The following is a 23,797-nucleotide window of genomic DNA, read 5'->3' as shown; positions in this document are numbered from 1 at the left end:
AGAATACCGCATGGTGCTTTCCATGCAGGGTGGATCTCCGACCCCTCAACAATTTGTTGTTTAATTCAAACTTCAAGTTCATAAACCTTCATGAATGGCCCTTGAAAGAGTAATATTAGCCAATTAAAATTTTAATGTGGAATTAGTGGGTATTTTATTTGTTATCACTCGACCTTGTACCAGGAAGATTTATTGTAGTAAGTGATCAACTTCTAAATCTTGGTAAAAAGTTAAATTCTTAGATCTTTTTACATCTTTTTGCAGGTGATGTTAATGTTATTATTTGATTTGCTTTGCAGTTGGAATAGAGATTTGTTAATAAAGGCACAGTCAAAGGTTATCTTGCTGCTGTATTGGCTTGTTTGTTTGCCTCACATCAAAAGTCACTTTTCAAAATGTCATTCACACTAGTTTCTGAAAGGTCTTCTGAACTCCTTCCCACCTACACTTTATGTGGCCTCTCAGTGGCTTCTTAATGTAGTACTGACATTTCTGATAATGCAGCCAAATGAACCTTTACATTCTTGGGAGTTGAAATGTGTTTCTTGTGTAAAAGAAAAACTCATGATAGCTCATAGTAGTCTAGTACATGTTTAATACAAAATAGTTAACAAGCATAATAAATAAGCAAAGGGCAAAATGCCACAGGAATGGACCAGAGCGTTGCCATCTGAGTAGTTGGAGTATGCCATGCTAAAATTCATACATTTTGGGATTATGTTTATACACATTTTCTCAATGCAAACAAATGTAAAAAAGGAAAATGTCATGACCAGAAACTACGGATAGGCATTCATGAGCAGGTGCTAGGCTCTTGTGGAATGAATGCAAGCACAATTTAAGAGTTAGATTCTGACACAGTATCCTTCAGTAAAGTGGTTGAGCTTAAATGTGTGATGTATATCACGGGTTAGCAAAATGGCAGTGCATTTAAGATATGTATAAACGTGCATTAATGCAAAAGCTTTAGTGGGCTTTCCTCCAGTTATAAAAAAAATGGAAACACAATTGAACATACAGAGTGATATATGATTTTTTACCTTCTCACTTTAAAGCTTGCTATCATCCAAGCTATAATGGTAGCAGGAGGGTAGGTGAGTTTCAGGCTGTGTCAACTCCTCCCTTCTTTATTAAAGGGTATCTTTGAGAAATAAACCTTCTTTCGTACTTGATAGTTTCTGAATTTCACATGTCTCAATTGGTTTAAGCTCCTTTCTTTTTTCTTTTCTTTCCATTGCCTCATCCTTCAAAGGAGAGGAAACGAGAGCTTTGTTTTGACCCTATTAGGGCTTTAAGCCTTTACATTTACAGAAATCCTTTAAAAAAATGTACAGTCACTTTTTCTCTTTGTGTTTTTTTTTTATCTTTGGACACCCAATATCTCTGCGGGTTTCCAAAAAATTCTGAATGCAATTGATGACACAGCGCTCATACACCTTATATGAAATGTCCGTGTTACTTCGGCTCTGTGTCAATGATGCTCCTTATGACGGTATTGTAACCAGGAACGGTTTGAAACAAACCTAGGTCCAGTGTCTTACATGGCATAATGTTCACTTAGGGAATCTATGGGAGGTCTCATATCCATCAGAAAGAACATTACAGAACTTAAGTAACATGCTTTTACAGTATTTTGGGGGTAAATATATAATTTGTTGTTGAATAAATTTAGACTGAATGAAAAAGCACACTGAACACAGTGACTGCTGCTTGCATGCCATTCAGATTTTTTTGTAAGCTGTAATAGCTTCCCTTGGAGAATTAAAATGTAAACATTTTATTGTGGATCCCATCGTATAACGAATACATGTCATTACATCGCAATGCATTACATCACATGCTTTTACAATGCGGTTGTTACAATAACCGCTTTGTTAGTACGCTATGCATTACATCGCAAGTCATTACTACGACTTACACTAGGGGGCGAGCTGTACTTAGGAATAGTATTAATTACTATTCCTACTACAGTCTGCGCAACCATAGGGAAGGTTTTGGAATTCATTTCCAATACCTCAGCGCCCCCTAGTGCAAGTCATTGTAATGCATCGCGTACTAACAACGCGGTCATTGTAACGACCGCGTTGTAATGGTAGCACAATGTAATGACAGAGTTGTAAGCACTGTTACCCTCCTATAACATTCTCACTCTTTTGACCATATGGATAAAACTTTAAAGGCTGCATCTAAGATGAAATTTGCTTTTTGGCAGTTTCCATGAAAATTTGTCAAACGAGTCCAAAGTTATTAACAAAACAAAACAGGCTTTTCTATATAAAGTGTGAGGTAACCATAAGTACAAAAAGGGCCATATGCATACATTCTCTAGACCCTTCTGAGTTTTGAACAATATATTTAAGAACAAAAAAGCAATTAGTGTATGTTAGTTTCATTAATACACCAATGTTTGGCATTTTGTTTGACCTCAGCTCTCTAGGGGAATGGAAGTTTGCTTGGTTGAGGAAGGATTTGCTCTCTTCACTGCTCTTCATGTGCATTCTACAATGTCATCTATCAATTATACTTCATCCACATTCCCCAATGCTCCTTATGTGTGCTCGCCAATGTTCTTTATCCACCTTCTCCACTGCTCTTTATACGCATTGACTACTGCCCAGCATTCTGATCTACCCAGTGCTATTTAATTCCCAGAATATCTCAAGCCATCCATAGAACTATGTATGAAGCATCTGGGTCATCTCTCTGTTTTCATTTCAGACTATAACTGATGGCAGCCCAATGAAGCGCTCAGCCTCCATGTTGGGACACTCACGCTCCAAAGGCATCAGATTGGACGACTATTCCCTGGAGCGTGTCATCCCTGAGGAGAGCCAGCGGCATCACCAACGACGGCGTGAGCGCAGCCATCGGGCATCGGAACGGTCGCTTAGTCGATACACAGATGTGGATACAGGTAAAAGACACTCCTAGGCAAGGATCAACCCTGTAGCCAGGGTGGCACGAGAGGCAGGGAAAACTATGTTGAAAGCCCTCAGAGAAATAAGCCAGGCAGCTGGCATATGTGGTCAGTGGTAGTTTGGGGCAAATGGTGTATTTATGCCCAAACTAGTCCAGTAACATATGTCAGAACTTCAGAAGGATTTAAAAACTACTTGGCATGATATGTAAGCAAGCATTAGCAAAGCTCGTAGGTCTCTCCTTAGAAAACTGGTGCAATGGTTATTTATTCATTTTGCAAGCACGTACCACAAAAAGGTAAAGAAGATAAAATAAATTCAAAGGCAACCCAAACCTTCCGGCCAAAAGATTGCAATAGATATTTTACATTTATAAAACATTAATCATTGCTTATAATTTTAAAAGAATAGTGGGAATGCTTTCCTTTAGGCAGTTGTGTTTATAACAGCGATTAAAACTGTTTATAGTTTTAATACACCTCACAAGAAAATATGCTTCTTATCAGTGTAAAGAAAATAAACTATTGACTTTGAATTACTGTAACCTGAATATATAGTTTAAACCCAGAAGGATGACAAATACATTAAAAACAGGATCAAGAACTAATAGAAATAAATAGTGACCAAGTATTGTCCCACAGGTCCTGGAGTGGACGTGCACTCATTTTTAAGCAGATGTGCATATGTAATCAGGCAAAATGCTGTAACCCATAGTACAAGTGAGTCAATGGCTAAAGTGGACGGACCTGTTGCCCCAAGCAGTATGCTGTGGTTGAGGACAGTAAAATGTGAATTATACAACAACAGCCCAATGTATCCGATAGAGATATCTACCCGCAGATTCCTTACCTTTGAACTTCCAGGCATCAGGCTGGATCCGCAAGATTTTTGATAGCAGTGCCCCTGCGCGCCGATTGAGGGGATGTCATTTGACTCCATGTGATGTCATTGGCATCGGGGTTGTCGTGGTGTCTGCGTCATCCATATAGGTGTCAGCCCGGTGCGCTGACGTCAGTTATTTTCTTTCCACGCCAGCCAGTGCAGATCCGTTGAAGAGAGCTACCCCCTGTCACCTTTGACAGATTTTTAAAAACTTTCTGGCAACTCCTTTTGGTGTGTAGGTATGTCCAAGAAGACCTCAGGGTTCAAGCTGTGCAACCTCTGTCACCACGCCACGTCGGTCATGGACCCCTATCTAGTCTGTCTCTGGTGCCTGGAGCTCGACCGTGACTCAAAGTTGTGCTCCGATTACCAGGCCATGGCTCCAAAGGCTTTGAGGGAGCGGTCCCTAAAACGAATCGTGGCCCGGCGTACGGCACCACAGAGGTCGCTTCTTGGATCTCGCTCCCCCTCCCAGTCCTGGTCTCAGTCGAGAGGAAGTTCCAAGCACCACTCGGGGGGTCGAAGTCTTCTTCCTCGAAGTCATCGCAGTCAGGTAAGAAGCACCATAAAAAGCACAAGCAGTCGAAGCGTGCTTCGACTTCTCCCTGTTCGTCACACAATGAGATGAAGGAGCGTTGGCGTTTGAGGCACGACTCCATGGAGTGGGTGCCTGCATTGGATCTGCATTTCCCTCCCTTTCTGGGCCCAGGAGCCACCCTTGCCCAATTAAAAGAGTTTTATAACACCACGTGCGCCCTATTTGGGCGGCCTGACCCTACCAGCCCCCATTGGGCACTGTACCCTGAGCTGAAGGAAATGCCTTGGGTTCTGTGGCTCTGGGCCTGGCGCCACAGCCTCCTCTTGCATCCGTTCCTGGATCCGGGCCGGCGCTAGTCGTACCTTTGCGACCTTCCCCGGCACCACATCCAATGCTGAGATCCTCGGAGTCGCCGGTGCCCACGGTAGCTCCTCTCCATTGTCATTCCAGACAACACAGAGCCAGTTGAGCGTCCACCGATGCTTAGACCGGCATCGACAGAGCTGTGCAACTCCATGCCATTCATCCTGCCCTATTCTTAAGTGCTAGGAATGGATGAAGATGACTGGGAGGACCTGGGTGATGCCCGCGGCCTGGACACCTCCCCAGATTCTGGCATGCTTTCTCCCCTGACCTGACTACAGAGGAGGAGTTTAGTTTTCACTTGTGGTGCGTAGGGCTGCGGAGGTCTTGGTCCTGCAGCTCCCTACAGTGGCAGTCAAGACTAACATCTCAATGGAGGTTCTCTAGCCTGGTGTCTCTACCGTGGAACCGTTGCTTCCTTTCAATGAGGCCTTGATCGACATTCTAATCCAAAAGGCTGGACAGCTTCGGTAAGAAGATCTTTTCTTCCGCCAGCCTAGCACTGCAGTCGGTAAGCACTGCATGCCTTTTGGGCTGTTATTCCCATTTGATATGGTATATGGTTGCGCAGGTGCTGCCAAGAGACTCGGAGGAGGACCTGGCTCTCCTCTCCCAAGCTATTTCAGATGAGGGAGATACAGCTAAGTTTGCCATACGCTGTGTGACTAGCTTGGCAGAGCGATTCCCTTGATGGTGGCCATAAGGCACCACACCTGGCTGAGGGCATCTGGTCTTTCAGGAGATGTCCAAGCTAATCTTATGGACATACCCTTTGATGGCTCCCTTCTCTTTGGAGACAAAGCAGATGCAGCCCTTGAGCCCTTTAAGGATGTGTGGGCTACAGTTAAGAACCTAGGTCTCCCACATTATCCCTGTCTGTGTCTGCTTTTCGTGGCTACGGAAAGGGCTTCCAACTGAGAAAACCCAATTCCAGCCAGAGGACCCCACTAGTTCAGCAACCTCTGGGGGGCTGCGGACGCAGTTCACCATAACCCTGTGGAACGGGTTGCCATAAGTCGAATCAAACCACAAACCCCTCCTCCACCGCAAAACCTTCCTAGTCTAATCCCTCCGGATCATGGATGTCCAGTTGGTGGCAGGATATGCCATCACCTTCACCACTGGCAAGATATTCCCTCGGACAGGTGGGTAATGCAAATAGTCTGAATGGGCTGCTCCCTACCCTTTGAGACTACCCCTCACTCTATGCCTCCAACTTATAATCGGCTGACGGAGGATCCCCATGCCCAACTCCATGAGGAAGTCAAGACTGTCTTGGTTATTGGAGCTATAGAGAGGGTTGTCGGGCCAGAAATAGGCTGTGGTTGCTATTCTTGCTATTTTCTGGTCAAAAAGAAGGACGGAGGCCTACGTCCTATCCTGGACCTCAGAGCCCTCAACCACTTCCTCAAAATGGAGAAGTTCACGATGCTCACCCTTGCTTGGGTCCTGTCTGCCCTAGACCTGGGAGACTGTATGATAGCATTGGACTTGCAGGACGCCTATTTCCATATTTCCATCCTGCCTGCCCAACGCAACTACATGCGGTTTACAGTGGGCCACAAGCACTTTCAGTTTACCATACTCCGCTTCAGCCTAACCAGTGCCCCTCGGGTGTTCACCAAGGTGATGGTGGTGGTCTCAGCTCATCTGCGGAGATTAGGGGTTCCAGGCTTCCCCTATTTCAACGACATTCTGCAATCATCTCCCACCTCCAGACTACGGCAAACCTCCTGCATTTACTGGGGTTCACTATCAACGTGCCAAAGTCAAACCTGACTCCCTCTCAGACGCTCCCTTTCATTGGAGCAGTTCTCGATACGGTGCAGTTTCGGGCCTATCCTTCAGAGCGGCGAGTCTAGGATATTCAGTCTATGCTACCGATGTTTCAGCCTCTATCCTGGATTTCGGTGAGAATGACTCTGAGGCTGTTGGGCCGTATGGCTTCCTGAATCCTGCTGGTGGACCATGCCATCTGGCACATGCAGACTCTGCAGTGGGACCTGAAGTTCCAATGGGCACAGCACCAGGGGAATCTCAGCGACCTTGTTCAGATATTGGAGGGCACCGCGATTGACCTACGGTGGTGGCTGACAGCCTGCGATTGGGTCAGACTCCTCTCCTTTCCGCACCCAGATCTCACAGTAGTGATGGATGCGTCTCTTCTGGGATGGGACGGCCACCTGGGAGAAGTGAAGATCAGAGGACTCTGGTCGCGGGGGAAGCCAGGCTCCATATCAACCTGTTGGAGCCTTGTCCGATCTGATTGGCACTGAAAGCCGTTTTACCATCGTTCAAGGGAAGGCTAGTTCAGGTGTTCACAGACAACACTACCACCATGTGGTACTGCAGCAAATATGTCGGAATGGGGTCGTGGACCCTCTGTCATGAGGCCCTACATCCCTGGACTTGGCTGGAACAACAGGGCATACCCCTGGTTGTTCAACATCTGGGTGGTTCTCTAAAAGCCAGAGTGGACAAACTCAGCCGCTGGTGCCTTTTGGATCACGAGTGGCGTCTCCATCCAGAGGTGGTGCAAGGCCCCTTTCAACAGTAGGGCGAGCCTTGGTTAGATCTGTTAGCCTCCAAAGAGAATGCACAATGTCAGCAGTTTTGTATGCTGGAGTTTCCAATGTGGCTCTCGCCCTGCAACACTTTTCGACACAACTGTAGCACAGGTCTCCTGTACTCCTTTCCGCCCATAACACTCCTGAGTGCTAAAGAACATCAGGAGCAACTGGGCTCTAGCCATCCTTGTGGCTCTGGAATGGGCACAGAGAGTCTGGTATCTGAGCTTCTACAGATGAGCATTGATCCTCAGATCAGGCTGCCTCTTCGGCAGGATCATCTGTTGCAGCGGTGGGGGATGTTCCTCCACCCAAACCAGTCCACTCTCTCCCTCCTTGCGTGCAGATTGAGCGACAACGGTTGACAACTTCTGACCTTCCTGCCGAAGTCTGTGAGGTTATTCTGGCAGCCAGGTCTCCCTCCACAAAGTCAGTATACTCCTGCCGATGGCAAAGTGTTTGGAAATTCTGTACAGAACGGTCTGTTGACCCCTTGTCTGCCTCTCTATCAGATATTCCTCCATTCATTCTCCCTTTAACTCAGCAAGGTTCTGCTAAAGGCACTTTGAAGGGCTACCTTTTGGCTCTGTCTGGTTTTCTTCAGCAGTCAGATCAGCCATCACTTTTCAAATCACCTCTTGTACAGAGATTTTTGAGGGGGTTAACCCATCTGTTCCCCCTTCTCCTTTTGTTATTCCCCAGTGGGACTTTAATTTGGTCCTTACCTTTTTGATGTGTGCAATAATTGAACTGCTACACAACTGCCCGCTCTGGCTGCTGACCATCAAAACAGCCTTTTTAGTGTCAATAACTTCTGCCATGAGGATGAGCGAACTCCAGGCACTGTCATCTCAGCCTCCTTACCTGATCGTCTTTCCGGACAAAGTAGTCCTCAACCCTAGGGCATCCTTTCTGCCTGAAGTGGTAACACCTTTTCATCAGGGACAATCCGTCTATGCACCTCCACATCCCTCCAAGGAAGAGGAGCGTCTCCACCGTTTTGACCCAAGAAGAGCGTTATTGTTCTACCTTGATCACACTAAAGAGTTCCGGGTTGATGACCAACTTTTTGTAGGGTATGTTGGAGCAAAGATGGAACATGCTGTTCAGAAGAGGACCATTTCAAGCTGGGTCATCCTCTGCATCAAAATATGTTACACCTTCACAAAGAAACATTCTCCTGAAGATCTTAAGGCCCATTCCACCAAGGCGAAGGCAGTCACCATGGCTCTTCAGCGTGGTGTTTCAGTTCCCAACATCTGCCACGCGTCCAAGTGGGCGTCTCTGCATACGTTCGCCAGACACAACTGCCTGGACAATCACGTCCACAGGGAGGGCCTATTTGGCCGCTCTGTCTTACAGGATTTCTTGATTTGAAACTTTTCCGCAGTCCCACCTCTCAGGGTGGTACTGCTTGGGTATCTGTTCAAAGGTAAGGAATTTGCAGCTAGATGTCACGATCAGATGGACAAGTTACTTAACTTCGGCAACGCCTTATCTGATAGCGACATGATCTAGCTTCAGATTCCTTACCGACCCATCCATCCTCCCCGCACTGTATATTAGTTCTAGTGTTAGGGCAGTTTTCCCTTTAGGGGCCTAGTTGTTCCTTGACAACCATGGTCAGTCACTTCATTGCTCAACGCTTCTGGCGTGCAAAGTCGTGAAAAGTACCGACGTCTGTGCGTGCCGTGATGAAGAACCCAATGCCTACGATGTTACGCAGAGTGGACCGATGCAGGGGTACTGCTTTCAAAAATCTTCCAGATCCAGCCTGATGCCTGGAAGTTCAAAGTTAAGGAATCTGCAGTTAGATCATGTCTCTACCAGATAAGGCATTACCGAAGGTAAGTAACTTGTCCATCAAGAGGCGTGACCTGAAGCCCATGAAGGTCGATATATATGTATATTTTTATTTATGATTTTTTTAATTACATGAAGCTGGCAAGGCAGCTAAAGATTTCTCTAGGTGGTACTGCTGCAGGCAGCAATACCTACACTTCTCTTGTTAACCACTCCCAAAATGAAAGCTTAGGGCCCATGAAGAAGGTACTTTAGAAGGGGGTGGCAGGGGCATTTTACAAATTGCTTCTGCCCCACTAGTAGTACAGTTTTTGTGCAGCTTGCTGCAATGTATATGTGTTTTACAAAGCCAGGTGTTAAGATGCAATGAGATCCCAAGTCCATTTAGCTGTGCCACTGCAAGCTCTGGTACAGCTCATTGAGATGGGCCAAGTGGGCCCATGGCTGTGCATAATTAGTGCCCCTAAATAGGGCACTTGCATTTATCCAGTATTTGGGTGTCTTTCATAGATTCACATGCCTGAATCATTCCCCGTCGTCGAGACGGGAGCCTCCGGTATATAAAAAGTAATGTCCTATAGACATACATATAAAGGAATAGGCCTAAGGGTCTCACCTTAGTGTCCTATCTAAGTCCTTATGTAAGAAGGACCAAAACAGAGTAGGCCCAAGGGTCCCACCTTGGTAGCCTATCTGTGTCCTTTTGTAAAAAGGACCAAAGTAAAGAGAACCAACCAATCAGCTACTACCTCCTTCTAGAACCTTCCTGTCAGGAGCCTCAGTCTCTCAGATTTTCTAACGCACGTTGTGCTAGGGAGTCTCCACCTGAGTTCTTCTCAGGAAACTTGCTTCTTTCTTCAAAAACGAATTTTTCACAACTTCTTTGCTATGGCTGACAGCCAGAAAAAAGTTATCTTCAGAGCCTGTTCTTCCTGCAGTAAAAAAAGGCTACACGTAGAGGACAAACATGAAACTTGTTTATACTGCCTCTACCCCCAACATCAGGCCAAGGACTGCAAAATATGTAGAACCTTCTCAAACAAAACCCTGAAGGACCGAGAAGGATGCCTATTACTATGGCTGAACAGACTGAAGAACAAACCAGAGAGCGACTTGGTCTCAGAAGGTGAGAGCATTTCTGATGCTTCGCAATTCTCCTTGAAGAGGCCAAGGGTTTCTTCCCCTAGCCCCTCAGACACCCCTCCTAAGAAGGCCTCTAGAAAGTCTTCAGAGGGCAGAACACCAGTGTCTGACAAGGACCTTCCTGTCCCCAGGAAGCAGCCGCTGATTCCGGCGACAATGACAACGTCAATGGTCACCTCAGCGCTAAGAACCGTTTCGACGTCGACGACAACAGTGTCGACGACGACGGCATCGTCGGCATCTTCCTCGACGACGAGAACAACACCTTCATCGTCGGCGAGTAGACCTGTGTCGTCTACCGTCCCATCGACGACTAGGATTGTGCCGTCGACGACGAGATCGACGTCGAAGACATCGACGACGACTCCGTCGACGAAAACCGCAACGTCGACGAAGCCTCCCTCGTCGACGAGGAGTATTCCATCGATGACGACGAAGCCGTCGGCGACGGAGAAATTGTGTCGACGAGGGCGTCGTCGACGGACACACCGTCGACGAAGAGTAAATTACCGGCGACGACAGAGATTACAACGGCGGCACCGTCGACACAGGCGCCGACGACCGCAGGCACATGGAAAGAGTCTGAACTACTTTCACATGACATGGATGCCCAGACATCCCATGTCACAATCAAAATAACAAAAAAGCCAATCACTCCAGACATGACGTCACCTAGTAAGGTGCAACAACTGACCCCGTCCTGCTTATTGCAAGATGAAGAGTTGGATGAGGAGTTATATACTCAGGCCACTAGTCCTTCAGAATTGGTGCTTAAGTGCCAAAGCACAGATGAGGAACAAGAAGCGGAGGAACACATGGAACAGACTGTCCATACTCAGGTGCACACACAAGTAACACCGATGGTGTGCCTACCAGCATCCATTGTCTCGGACTTACAATTCCTCATAAAGGACTATAAAGAGCGGTTCCCAGAGAAAACCACTACAACTGCACCTCCAGTTACACAGGTACCTGCTCCTGTACCTAGACATAAGCCTCCTCCACTGGTACTTTCTAAAGACCAAGATCCAACACAAAACATTCTCTCGTCCGACGATGAGAGAGATCAAGAAGAAGGGGAAGTCCGTGACGACGACTCAGACCCTGACGCAGACCAGGACTACGTCGCCCAATCCCCGGCCTCTCCAGAGCCACAGTCTTCGGAATCACCACCCGTTGACATTGGTGGTTTCCATAACCTCATAGAGTGGGCGGCCAAACGGTTCCATATGTCTATGGAAAACCCAGGAGACTGAATGTTTCCTCTATGATTTCAAGGAGCCTACAAAAAAGACGACTAGGTCAATCCAGATTATTGACTACCTATGGAAACAAGGCAAACAACTAATGCAAACGCCAGCTTCACTTCCTGTGGTGGTGCCCAGGCTTGATAAAAAATACAAAGCAACCTCATCGGCGCCAGCATGCCTCACGGGTCACCCCAAAGCAGACTCCATGGTAACACAAGCGGCGCAGAAAAACTCGCGCAATCCTGCATCTCCTTTATCGACGCCACCCGACAAGGAAGGCAGGAAGCTAGATACCATTGGAAAACGCTTCTCCACCACATCTGCAATGACGGTGAAGGTCGCGAATTCAATTGCACTCCTGGGCCGCTACAACCGTCAACTCTGGGCAGACATCGTGCCCTACCTAGCTAATCTACCAGAGGATTTACGGGAGGAGGCACATTCGCTTCTCCTGGAGGGCCAAACATCTGCCTCTGAACTGATTGACTGTGCAATAGATGTAGCCATGACTGGCTTCAGGCAGCTGGCAGGTGCCGCTGTTCTGAGACGACAGGGTTGGCTTAAGTCCACCTCCTTCCGTCAGGAAGTACAAACAAAAATCATCGATATGCCCTACGATGGCGAACATCTCTTTGGCGAAAAAATCGACGAAGCCCTCACCACTATCAAAAAGGACACAGATACGGCCAAAGCTCTGGGAACTCTACAATTTAGAAACCAGTCCTTTCGTGGTAACAGAGGAAGGCGACAACCTGCATACAGAGGATCCTACCAGAACAGGTCCTCCTACCCGTACACCCAGAGCAAAACACAGTACCAACAGCGTCAAGGCCAGACAGGACGTCAATCTTCCTTCAATAAATCGACCTACAGGGGAAAAAACCAAAAGAGACCTGCTGGCAACCGCCAATGACTCATCCCAATGGCCAGCCCATCCACCATTAAATTTTTTAAGACTTGGAGGAAAACTCACGTTCTTCCTGAAGAATTGGCAAAAAATAACAACAGATCGGTGGGTGTTACAACTTATCCAATTCGGACATTCACTAGAATTTCTCTCAATTCCCCCAACGACACCACCAGCCAAACGATCCCACAGACACCTACGGCTGCTTCTTCAGGAAATAGCTTCCATGCTTCAAAAGGGAGCGATAGAGAAAGTTCCACACACCCAAAAAGGGAAAGGATTCTACTCCCACTTCTTCCTAATTCACAAAAAAGGCAAGAAATGGAGACCAATCCTCGACCTGAGAGCGCTCAATGTGTTCTTAAAGAAACAGTCGTTCCGTATGGTCACACTACAAGAAATCCTGGGCCTCCTGGAAGAAGGCGACTACATGACGTCCCTAGACCTACAGGACGCCTACTATCACATTCCTATCCTCAAGAGACACAGGAAGTACCTCAGGTTCGCAGTAGCAGGAGCCCACTATCAATTCCTTGTTCTCCCGTTTGGTCTCAAATCTGCCCCACGGATATTTACAAAATGCCTCTCTCCCGTGGCAGCCTTCCTTCGTCAACAGGGTCACCAGGTTTTCCCATACCTGGACGACTGGCTGGTAAAGGCACCGTCTGCGATAGCCGCAGCCACATCCTCCAGCGCCTGTCTAAATCTTTTCCGCCGCCTAGGCTTGACCCTCAACAGAGAGAAGTCGGCCCTAGAACCAAACAAAGTCATCACTTTCCTTGGAGCGACTCTGGACACGGAACGCGTGAGAGCCTTCCCCTCTCAGGAGAGAAAGACCAAACTCATCTCCTTAGCCACGTCAGTGGCATCGAGGAAGCCTCTGCCGGTCCGTACCTTCAAATCTCTCCTCAGCATGATGTCCTCATGCATTATGCTCATTCCACACTGCCGTCTCAAAATGCGCCCCCTCCAGGAAGAACTAACGAGGCAATGGACACAGGCCGCGGGATCCTTCGAAGACCGCATACTTGTCACACGAGCTATAGTCAATCACTTGCAATGGTGGAGGTCGCCCAAACATCTGTCGCAGGGACTGCCGTTCCTGCTTCCAGCGGAACCACACGTAATAACAACGGACGCATCCCTAGAAGGCTGGGGAGCGGTCCTGCAAGAACTCCAGATCAATGGCAAGTGGACGCCACAGGAATCCAAACTCCACATCAATCTAGTGGAACTAAGGGCAGTCTTTCTAGCTCTACAAGCTTTCCTTCCATGCATCCGAAACTCCCCAGTGCTCGTCAGGACAGACAACACCACGACGATGCACTACCTGAACAAACAGGGAGGGACGCGAGCACTTTCACTCTCTCGAGAATCACAGAGTGTCTGGAATTGGCTTCTAGAGCATGGAATAACGCTCAAAGCCGAATACGTCCCGGGCAAAGACAACGTCTTAGCAGACGCCCTGAGCAGGGAAAGGTCACCGTCCCACGAATGGGAATTGGATATGGAGGCGCTGAACTGTATCTTCGCGGAGTGGGGAACACCGCAGATAGACCTCTTTGCCACCAGAGAGAACGCCAAATGCCCAAGCTTCGCAAGCAGGCTTCACCAACCAGGAACCCTCGGGAATGCATTTTCCATCGCTTGGCGGAACGTGTTTGCCTACGCCTTTCCACCATTTCCACTGATACCCAGGGTCCTCAGGAAGATGAAGTCGGAGCCCTGCACTCTGATCCTCATCGCCCCATCCTGGCCGAGGCAGCATTGGTACACGGAACTTCATCGCCTATCTGTCCGACCACCTCTTCGCCTACACAATCATCCGGCCCTGCTCACAATATCTCAAGGACAGATTCTCCACCCGAACCTGAGCCCTCTGAAGTTGTCAGTCTGGCTCCTGAGTACCGCGAATTCAGCCACCTGAACATTCCGCAGGAGTGTAGAGATGTCCTCGCTAAGGCTAGAGCCGACAGCACTAATAAGACCTATTCTCTAACATGGAAGCGTTTCTGTGTTTGGTGTGTGGCAGAAGACCTACACCCCTTCCATGTCACTCCACAGCAGCTGCTACCATATCTACTGCATCTAGTGCAATCATGCCTTGCACATGCGACCATCAAAGTACATCTAGCAGCGATATCCAGGTTCACAAGAACTTCCAAGGGTCCTTCCCTGTGGGCGGACAGGCTTGTCAAACAATTCCTAAAAGGTCTATTCAGATCCTTTCCACGACCAAGACCAATCCCTCCGTCGTGGCACCTCAACGTGGTCCTTCACCAACTGATGAAGCACCCCTTCGAACCCATCCACAAAGAGGATATCAAATACCTTTCATGTTAGACGGCCCTCCTCCTGGCCCTAACCTCTGCCAGAAGGGTCAGTGAACTGCAGGCTCTCTCCATCCAAGATCCTTTTTTGCAATTCAGAGAGGACAGGGTCATTCTACGAACTAACCCCCGCTTCATACCGAAAGTCCCCTCGGACTTCCACCTTAACGAACCAGTGGTGCTCAAATCGTTCTTTCCAAACCCAACTACTGCAGCTGAAAGAACCCTGCATTCATTAGATCTGAAGAGATGTCTCAAATTCTACATCGACAGAACACAACACTTCAGAAAGTCATCCCAACTCTTCGTCGCCTTTAGCAGACCAAGGAAAGGCATGCCCCTGACGAAACAAAGTATATCAAGGTGGATCTCTTCAGCAATAACTTTCTGCCACGACAAGGCTGGACGGCCTTTGGAGGCACGAGTCAAAGCCCATTCAACAAGAGCCATGTCCACGTCTGCGGCACTATTTGCTGGAGTGCCGATACTGGACATTTGTAGAGCGGCGACCTGGAAGTCCCCGCACACCTTCACCAGGCACTACTGCTTGGAAACTGAGCTGATGAGGGATGCAGCAGTGGGCAGAGCAGTGCTTCGCCATCTATTCCAGTGAGGTGAGCCTTCTTACATCCCACCATCCTTTACTGGTATGCACATTTCTTTATTCCTAGATACTACATGACATTGCATGTTGGTGATTTGCAATCGCGTGATATGTATTATCTACAGACTCATATATGAGGTACTTTCACAGAATGTGCATAATGTATTGCTTGCTACTCTGATTCAGGCATGTGAATCTATGAAAGACACCCAAATACTCGATAAGAAATGCGTTACTTACCTGTAACTGCAGATATCCAGTATTAGTGTCTTTCATAGATTCACATGCACCCTCCCGCCTCCCCTGGAAGGACTCACCTATCTCTCTAACAAGTTTGCGCCTAACTAGCTTGATGCGTACGAAAATCTGAGAGACTGAGGCTCCTGACAGGAAGGTTCTAGAAGGAGGTAGTAGCTGATTGGTTGGTTCTCTTTACTTTGGTCCTTTTTACAAAAGGACACAGATAGGCTACCAAGGTGGGACCCGTGGGCCTACTCTGTTTTGCTCCTTCTTACATAAGGACTTAGATAGGACACTAAGGTGAGACCCTTAGGCCTATTCCTTTATATGTATGTCTATAGGACATTACTTTTTATATACCGGAGGCTCCCGTCTCGACGACGGGGAATGATTCAGGCATGGGAATCTATGAAAGACACTAATACTGGATAACTGCAGTTACAGGTAAGTAACGCATTTCATTGTCATCTTAGCTGCAGTTGTTTTATAAAAATGTTGTATCGCCAACCAAAAGAAATCAGTGTCGTGCCCCTCCATTAGCATCTTCCCAGCGTTGATACGTCGCTCGCCACTTGCTGGATCATGTAACAACTGTTACTTTGTCAACAGTGACCACAATGGGCCTTCAGAAGCAGTACCAAATCCTATCATGGCAAGCAAAGCCCAATTTCAAGCAGCAAAAAAAATAACCTTTTAACAAGTATTCAACACACTCCTCTTTGTAAACAGTTTGGGAAGTTTACAAATTGAATAAAGCAAAAATGGATGGGGTTATAGGTCCCAAACAAAGTAATGCTAGCTCATGAGGTTTAATTTATACGTATGCTGGGTAGATTTCTGCAATTTGAGAATGCTTTCAGAGGTTCAGATACTGACTCCTGAAGCTACACACTACAGGTAGTAAGTACTATATTAAAAAAAATAAGTGACTTTGCTGTATTCGCCCCATACACCGTGCAGCTGAGTATCCTGAGCGCAACCTTGGATGTTCATGTCCTCCAAGGCTGCACTTTTATGTTATTTGCTCAGCTTACTGTATGGAGAAGCACCATATCAGACATACTGGGGTGGGGCCATGCAGGAAATCACCAAAGGGCAAACTGCAACACAGGATATACAATGTCACTTATGTACTTAGTTTTTTGACTAGTTCCTTTCTATTTCTGTATTCTGCCTTTTGTATTTTTAGGTCTGATTAATTTGTGACAATCTTTACATTTACTTACTTCTGAAATAGTGTTAAATGTACTTAATGTTAAAATGACCCTCTCCCACAGACACACATATTCTTTTGTTTTGATGGATACTTCTAAACGTAGGTTCCTCACCGAGTGAATACCGCAGGAGCCAAACTGGATCCTGAGATTTTGTTCTCTGCAATTTGCCAGTACGTTGGGTAGTGCAGCTCCACGTCGGCTCCGCCCTGCCCTGGATGTGATGTTGGGCCACAATACAACAGTCAATCCCGCACAATGACATCAGTTACCTACTTTCTACGCCTTCCAAAGTGGATCTGGAGTTCATTTCCAAATTTTCTTACAGAAGACTTTTCCAAAAAATGTTCTAGTGTGCAAGGGATGTCTCCCCAAAAAGGTCAGGTTTCAAACCCTTCATGAGTTGCAACAAACAGATATCAGCGACATAACCTCTTGAGGTATGTCTCTGGTGTCTTGACTCCTCGCATAACTCAAAGTTTAGCGGTAAATGCGCTCAAATTATTCCAAAGACCATCCGGGAACATGAGATTAAACTCTATGTTTGCGAGCAGTGCAGGAAGGCACAGTATCATTCGAAGTCGAGGACGCATTCACGTCCCAAGGCCATATCTGAGAGAGGTCGTAATCTCACTCCAAATTCTAAATTAAGTTGAAGAAGAAATAACACAAGAAGTACAAACATGGCTCCTCTTCTTCCAGCCAATCTGATCAGGAGAAGTCGCATGGACATCAGGGTACCTCCAGACCTCGGTCCCTTCACCCACCACAGAACCGATCCCATTATTAGTCCCATTCAGCCCAAGTTCATGAGTCCATCACAATGCTACACCAGGGTCAAGACTTCAAGAAAGCTATGTTTTCGATGTATGGTAACACTAATGTATGGCTGTACTGTTCTTATGGTAGAAAGAAAGAGGAAGAAAAAAGAACAGTGGACAAATTCAAGGGGATCCTTATGATTATTTCTTTGTGCCCTCACACATCCCCAAGGAACCAATGCTTCATCATAGGGCATGTTCCTCGTCGGACCAGTGCTGCCATGCCCTATGGCCCCGCGGAGGTTCTCTTTTTTGGAGATGTTTTTACTTTTAGCAATAATGAAGTATGTAGTTATTAGGGGTAAAACATATAGGGTGTAGTGAGTATATGAAGTGAGGTGAAGTAAAGCTAAAACTGTCTAAGGGATACCAAATTATGTTTAATGTGGTAGGTTCCCTTGGCAGGGTTAAAATTAATGTAGGGAGGCTATCATAAGGGCTCAATAGACCAAAATAGCCTGGATTTTATTTATTTATTTATTTACTTAAACAGTTTTATATAGCGCTGGCTAGACCCAAAAGTATCAGAGCGCTTTACAGGGATTGGAAGTAGAAACATATTGTAATATTACAGTCATACAAAAAGGAAAAGGGTGAAAAAATATATGAACAAAATGCAATGAACAATAACTACAATGACAAGAAGATCAGAAGTGCATATAAACCATAACCATGATTTGGATAGGTGTGCAAGCGTGGGTAGCCAGAGATGATGGGGGAAAGTAGGTAGGTAGGGTGGAACTGAGGAAGATGAAAGGAGAGGAGATAGCATGTAGGAGTAGGTGGTGATAACATGAGAACTAGTAGAAGGAGGATGGAAGTATATGTGAGGGAAAGAAGCGGGGTAGTAAAACTGGTATGATGTGGTGAGAAACAAAGCACCGTCATGGGCAGGTTGAGAGACCCTGTTAGATAGCTAGATTTAGGACCCCAGTATTTGTAGAGAAGATGTTGCTTGAGATCTTTTTTGAAGCTGAGGTAGAAGGGGTTGCAACGTAGGTCTTTCGGGAGTGAGTTCCTGATAGTAGGCGTGTTTCCGGAGAAAGAGCGTGACTGGGTTGATTTCTTGTTTACCAAGGGAGAGGGTATTTGTGCTCCTCATTTCTCTGGCACAGCCCGCTTTGTGATGTTTTTGTGAGAGATACAGTTGTTTGAAGATGCAAGGCTTATGCGTAATACACGCATTCTTGTAGGTGGATCTGCCTTCGATAGGAAGCCATTTGAGATCTTTGAGGATGGAAGAGATGTGATCAAACCTCTTACAATCACAAATAAGCCTGGCCGCGAGGTTAAGGATTGACTTGATTGGGGCTAAGTGGATTTTACGTGTTCCAGCAAGAATTACGTTACCATAGTCCAATCTGGAGAGTACTAATGAATGAACAACAGATTTAAAGTCATCAACAGGAATGAAGGGTTTAATTTTCTTGAGAGGATGTAGAGAAAAGAGAGCGCCTTTAGCTGCATTTTTTATGTGGGGAGAAAGGCTGATGTTTTGATCAATACTTATTCTGAGGGATTTTACTGAGCTAGAGGTAGACAAGGAGCAATTGAGGGCTTTAAGATCAGAGATCCAATGTTGAATGGGGAGTCGGTTATTTTTAGGAGCAAAGAGAATGACTTCTGTTTTTTTAGGATTGAGTTTAAGGTGATTGTGATGGAACCATTGTTGAATCTTAGTCAGGGCGTCATTGAGGTGAAGAATGTCTGCATTGCAATTGATAGTAAAGCTGGGTTTCATCTGCATAGAGGTGATAGTTGATTGCTGTTTGCTTTAGAATGAGGGTGAGGGTTCCATAAAGAGGTTAAATAGAGAAGGAGAGAGAATAGAGCCCTGGGGAACACCCAAGGAGACCGGTATAGATTTCGAAAGGCAATTGCTGATTTTAATTTGTTGGGTTCTGTATTGAAAGAAGGAGGTGCACCATTCAAGATCAAGACCATTCATCCAAATCGATCTTTGAGGGTGTTAAGTAAGTCAGAGTGGTTTACAGTATTGAAAGCAGCAGAGAGGTCAAGAAGAATGAGAAGGGAGGCCTCCCCCTTATCGGGGGAGTGGTGGATATCATCAACAATGTTGAGCATCGCAGTTCCAGTACTGCAGCCCTTTTGAAAGCCTGCCTGTAATGTGTCCAATAGGCTAAACGAGTCAATGTGTTTGTCCAGTTGGAGCAAGACGCATTTTTCAAGGGCCTTGGAAAGAAGAGGCAGATTAGAGATAGGACGCAAATTGTTACGGTCATTGTGGTCAGCAGTGGTATTTTTGAGGGTGGGAGAGATTTGGCCAAGCTGGAGGGAATCAGGGACACATCCTGTGGTCAAGGAGGAGTTGATGATCCTACTCCAATAAGGAGCAATGATATGCTTTAAAGCTTGAACGAGGTTGGCCGGGAGAGGGTCAACGGTATGAGAGGAGGGTTTAAGCTTAGTGATGATGTTGAGGACATCTCGCTCAGTAACTGGGCTAAAGTAACGCCAAGATGCATTATTTTTTAACTGTGGACTGGTGAGGAAATGTTTAAGGGAGGGCGACAGTGTGAGGGAGACAAACAGGGTTAGGAGGGTGCAAAGGCATAACAGGAGACTCGGATGGTAAGACATCTAGGGGTGTTGAGCACTGAGGGGAGGGAGTTGCGGCAAAGGATATATCAATCTTGGAGATTTTATCAGAAAATAAATTTGCAATTTCTTCACATCTTTCGGTGGAGGCCATCAATTTGGGCGGAGCAGAAGCTGTTTGATTTTTGATGATGCTGAATAGTTCTCTAGGTCTATTCTTAGCTGGGTCGAGTTGTGCGCGGAAGAAGGAGGCCTTTTCATTGAGGATGTGTTTGTTATAATTAACCCTAGCAGTTTAAAGGAGGGCAAGATTTGGGGGGTAGGGATGTTGTCTCCAAGTGCGCTCGGCCATCCTAAGCGCTCGTCTCTCATTGTTGAGATCAGCATTAAACCAGGATTTGGCAGGGATGTTTCTTTGTGATTTTAATTTGGCTGGAGCGATTAGGTCAAGAACCTCAATGATGGATTTGTTGTAGTGTTCAGTAAGATCATTGGCATTTTGTGAGGTAGGTGGAAGTTGAAGTTTTGCTTTGATCTTAGTCTCCAATTCACCAGGAGGAATAAGGTGAAGATTTCTGATTAATTTCTTATGTTTGATGTTTTTGGTGAAAGAGGGAATTGCAGCGCTGTTAATCGTGAAGAGGATACAGTGATGGTCAGACCAGTCAATAGGGACAATATGCGAAAGGGAAGCCAGATCTTTGCTAGTAATGATAACGTCAAGAGTAACCCCTTTGGAATGTGTTGGTGAATGGCAAAGTTGATTCAAGTCAGTAACTTTGAGGAGGTCATTGAGGATGTTAACCGTTACCAATATCAGCCTTATTGTTCCAGTGAATATTGAAGTCTCTGAGGAAAATGTTTTTGGAATTTGAAATCGAGGCTTGTGAGAGTAAGTCAGACAATTTCTCTGCAAATGGCAAAGGGTCACCAGGGGGATGGTAAATATTATGAATCAGAATAGAAGGGGCCTCCTGAACTTTAAGTTCAACTCCCATGTATTTGAAAGTGGATTGATCAGTATTCTTAACAAGGGCGAGTGAGAGTTCATCTTTATGAATTAGGGCTGAGGGCCCCCAATTTTGCAAGCCTATCTTTTCAAAGGATAGAGTAACCCGTGGGGGAGAGCAAGTCAGGAATCAATGAAGAGTGAGCCTTGAGCCAGGTTTCCGTAAGAAAAGCAATCTCAATGGCTGCACTAAGGATGGTTTCCGAGATTTATGATGCATGTCGTGCAGCCGATCGGCAGTTGACCAGCATGCAGTTGAGGGGTTTATGGTTGGTATCAGGGGAGCAGCCAGAATGAATAGTGACGAGTTGCGGGGGAGGTCTGGGCAAGCCAGGGGAGGTAGGGGAACGGTTTATCCCCAGGATCACGGGAATAGTGGAGTGCAGTGTAAGAGGATCAGTGGTCGCAATGAGTTGTGGAGGAAACCTGGGCGAGCCAGTGGAGACAGGGATGCGGCTTCTCCCCAGGATCACTGAAAGAGAGGAGTGAGGCATAAGAGACTCAACAGTCATAGAGCTAGGAGGGAGGGTATTATTTATTTCCCAGGGGTCCGGGGAGGAGTGATAAGTCAGGGCTTGGGATGGGATAAGGGGACAGTTCCCAGGAAGTCCCTCAGCTGAAATGCCATAAGGAGTAGTAAATCCTTGTAAGGGGAAAGAAGTGTTAGTATGTACGCTGCCCGTTGTAAAGGGATGATTGCCAGGCTTAGTATCAGAGAGGGAGTTAAAGTCTTTCCTGAGAGATGAAAGTTTCAATGTCAAGATAGAGAGGTGGAGTTCAATGTTAAGAAGCGATTGGTCAAAAGCGTGGATAGTAAGGAGGAATGGAGGTCGTTAGGGAGAGGGGCATGTTCAACATAAGACAGGGAGAGAGGCATGGGAAGTGGACGTGGAGGGAAACCAGGAGGTGGGAAGTGAAGGGTGTTCCGGAAGCTAGGCTGAAGCTGAATCGAGGTGCGAGCGTCCATATATCCAGGGGTCTGATGGGTGCTATGAGAGGACGAGGGGGAAAGGGGCAAGTGAGGAGAGGTGCTATCAAGTCTTTGGGGTGGGAATCATTAAGATTAGAAGGGATAGGTGTCAATAGTGAAGCAGTAGGGAGGATGGTGTGAGGGGACTCAGTGTGTAGAGGGATCGGAGTAGGGTATCAATCTGAGGGAGCTGGGGGAATGAGAGATAAGAAGGGAGTGATTGGAATGGAGTGGAGGCACATCGGGTGGAGTAGAGCGGATTTGGGTTGCCGAGAGGGTTGGCGGAATATCAGGAGAAGGTGGGGAGGCCAATGAGGCGAGGGGAGAGAGGGTTTGAGTGGATAAATAAGACGTGGAACCGTCAAGCGAGGGAAAGGATGCTAAGGGAGTGGCGGAATCGAAGGTCAGAGATTGAGAGACTTCATTGGTAGTTGCAGAATCAGATATTGGTGGGGTTGGCGTCAGAAGGGGCAAAGTCGGGAGGTCTTCCTGTGATTGAGAGGATTTAGAGACATGAGCAGGAGAGGATAGTAGATCATATAAGGGGCTGAAGTGGTGCTCAAAGAGGGAGATGTGGTTTTCAGAGGCTTGTATGAGGATATTTCGGATTTAAAAATAGAGATGTCAATTTTACCTAAGAAAGTGGAGGAAGGGGTGGTGGACAGCTTTAAGCCATAAGGGATTTTGCAAGATTTTGTTATGGGTAGGTAATGGAGGAAGATACTTTTCCATTTAGAGGGACGTCTAGTGTAAAAAATATAGTTAGTTTTAATAATGGAGGTGAGGTTTAGATAATTGTCAACAAATAAGGTTTCTTGGTGACGTATTAATAGTTTGTGTTTCAAGTTCTTTTTGTCATTTTTAGAGAGGTTAGGGGAGTAAAGTATGGTCCAAGAGTTGGCACCAAACCTATTGATGAGTGTATCCATTGCAGTAGGGGTATGATTGAGGGGAGGCATGGTAATTCAACTAGTAAGGTCGAGTCAGCAGGCAGGTGATGGTGGGAAGCGCAAGGTTGAGAGAGAGTGGCAGAAGGGGGGTTGGGAGAAAAGTCTGTGAATGGGAAAAATTAGCCCAAAAACCAGGGCAAGGCTCTTATATTGAGGTGGATTGAGACAGAGAGGTGTTGGGATAAGGACGGTAGCGACCGTGTTTTGGGTCAGCAGGATAGAGAAGGAGAGGGTGACATAGTGATCACCAGGAGGCAGAAGTGAAAAGTAAGAGGGTGATCAGAGTATGACTAGGCAGCAAAGTGCAATGTGCAATTATGTTGCTAATTAAAGAGTAGGCAATGCAACATTCAAGGCTATAAAATCCAGTAGAGGTAGATCAGTTTGGGCGCAAGAGGTGACATTGGACAAAGGAACATCAAGTCATAAATCAAATGAATTACAAATAGAGAAGCAACAGGCAAGGTAACATTTGAGAAAAATAGCATAAAAATGAGGAAGACAAATTTGAGTGCACGTGGAGCATAAGGCTAAAATTTTCAAGGACATAGCAGCAGGTAACGAGACATTTGAGATGTTGGCGCAACAAGAGGATGTAGGTCCATTTGGATACACAGGTTGTAAAAAAGGTAAAAAACATCTTGTGACAGTACAAGAGAAGCATTCCAAGTTATTAAGCAGCAGGCAAGAAATACATATAAGATATTGAAGCATCAAAATGAGGAAGAT

At 46.3% G+C, this 23,797-nt stretch overlaps 1 protein-coding gene and 1 pseudogene across 14 annotated transcripts in view; both read left to right on the top strand.

Annotated features, from left to right (window-relative positions):
* CACNA1A (calcium voltage-gated channel subunit alpha1 A) overlaps nucleotides 1–23,797 on the top strand; it is a 1,308,076-nt gene that overhangs the window by 1,257,552 nt on the left and 26,727 nt on the right. For all 14 annotated transcript variants that reach the window (XM_086961990.1, XM_086962030.1, XM_086962039.1 and 11 more), the window contains one exon: nucleotides 2,719–2,914. In XM_086961990.1, coding sequence (XP_086818116.1) covers nucleotides 2,719–2,914 — 196 coding nt within the window. The remainder of the gene's footprint in view (nucleotides 1–2,718; nucleotides 2,915–23,797) is intronic.
* Nucleotides 9,960–12,377, top strand: LOC147748460 (uncharacterized; annotated as a pseudogene).

This window comes from Lissotriton vulgaris, chromosome 1_1, assembly GCF_964263255.1.
Source record: "Lissotriton vulgaris chromosome 1_1, aLisVul1.2, whole genome shotgun sequence".
In the NCBI taxonomy this organism is placed as follows: domain Eukaryota; kingdom Metazoa; phylum Chordata; class Amphibia; order Caudata; family Salamandridae; genus Lissotriton; species Lissotriton vulgaris.
Note: the sequence above shows the minus strand (reverse complement) of the source record. Positions and strands in the feature narration are given on the sequence as shown.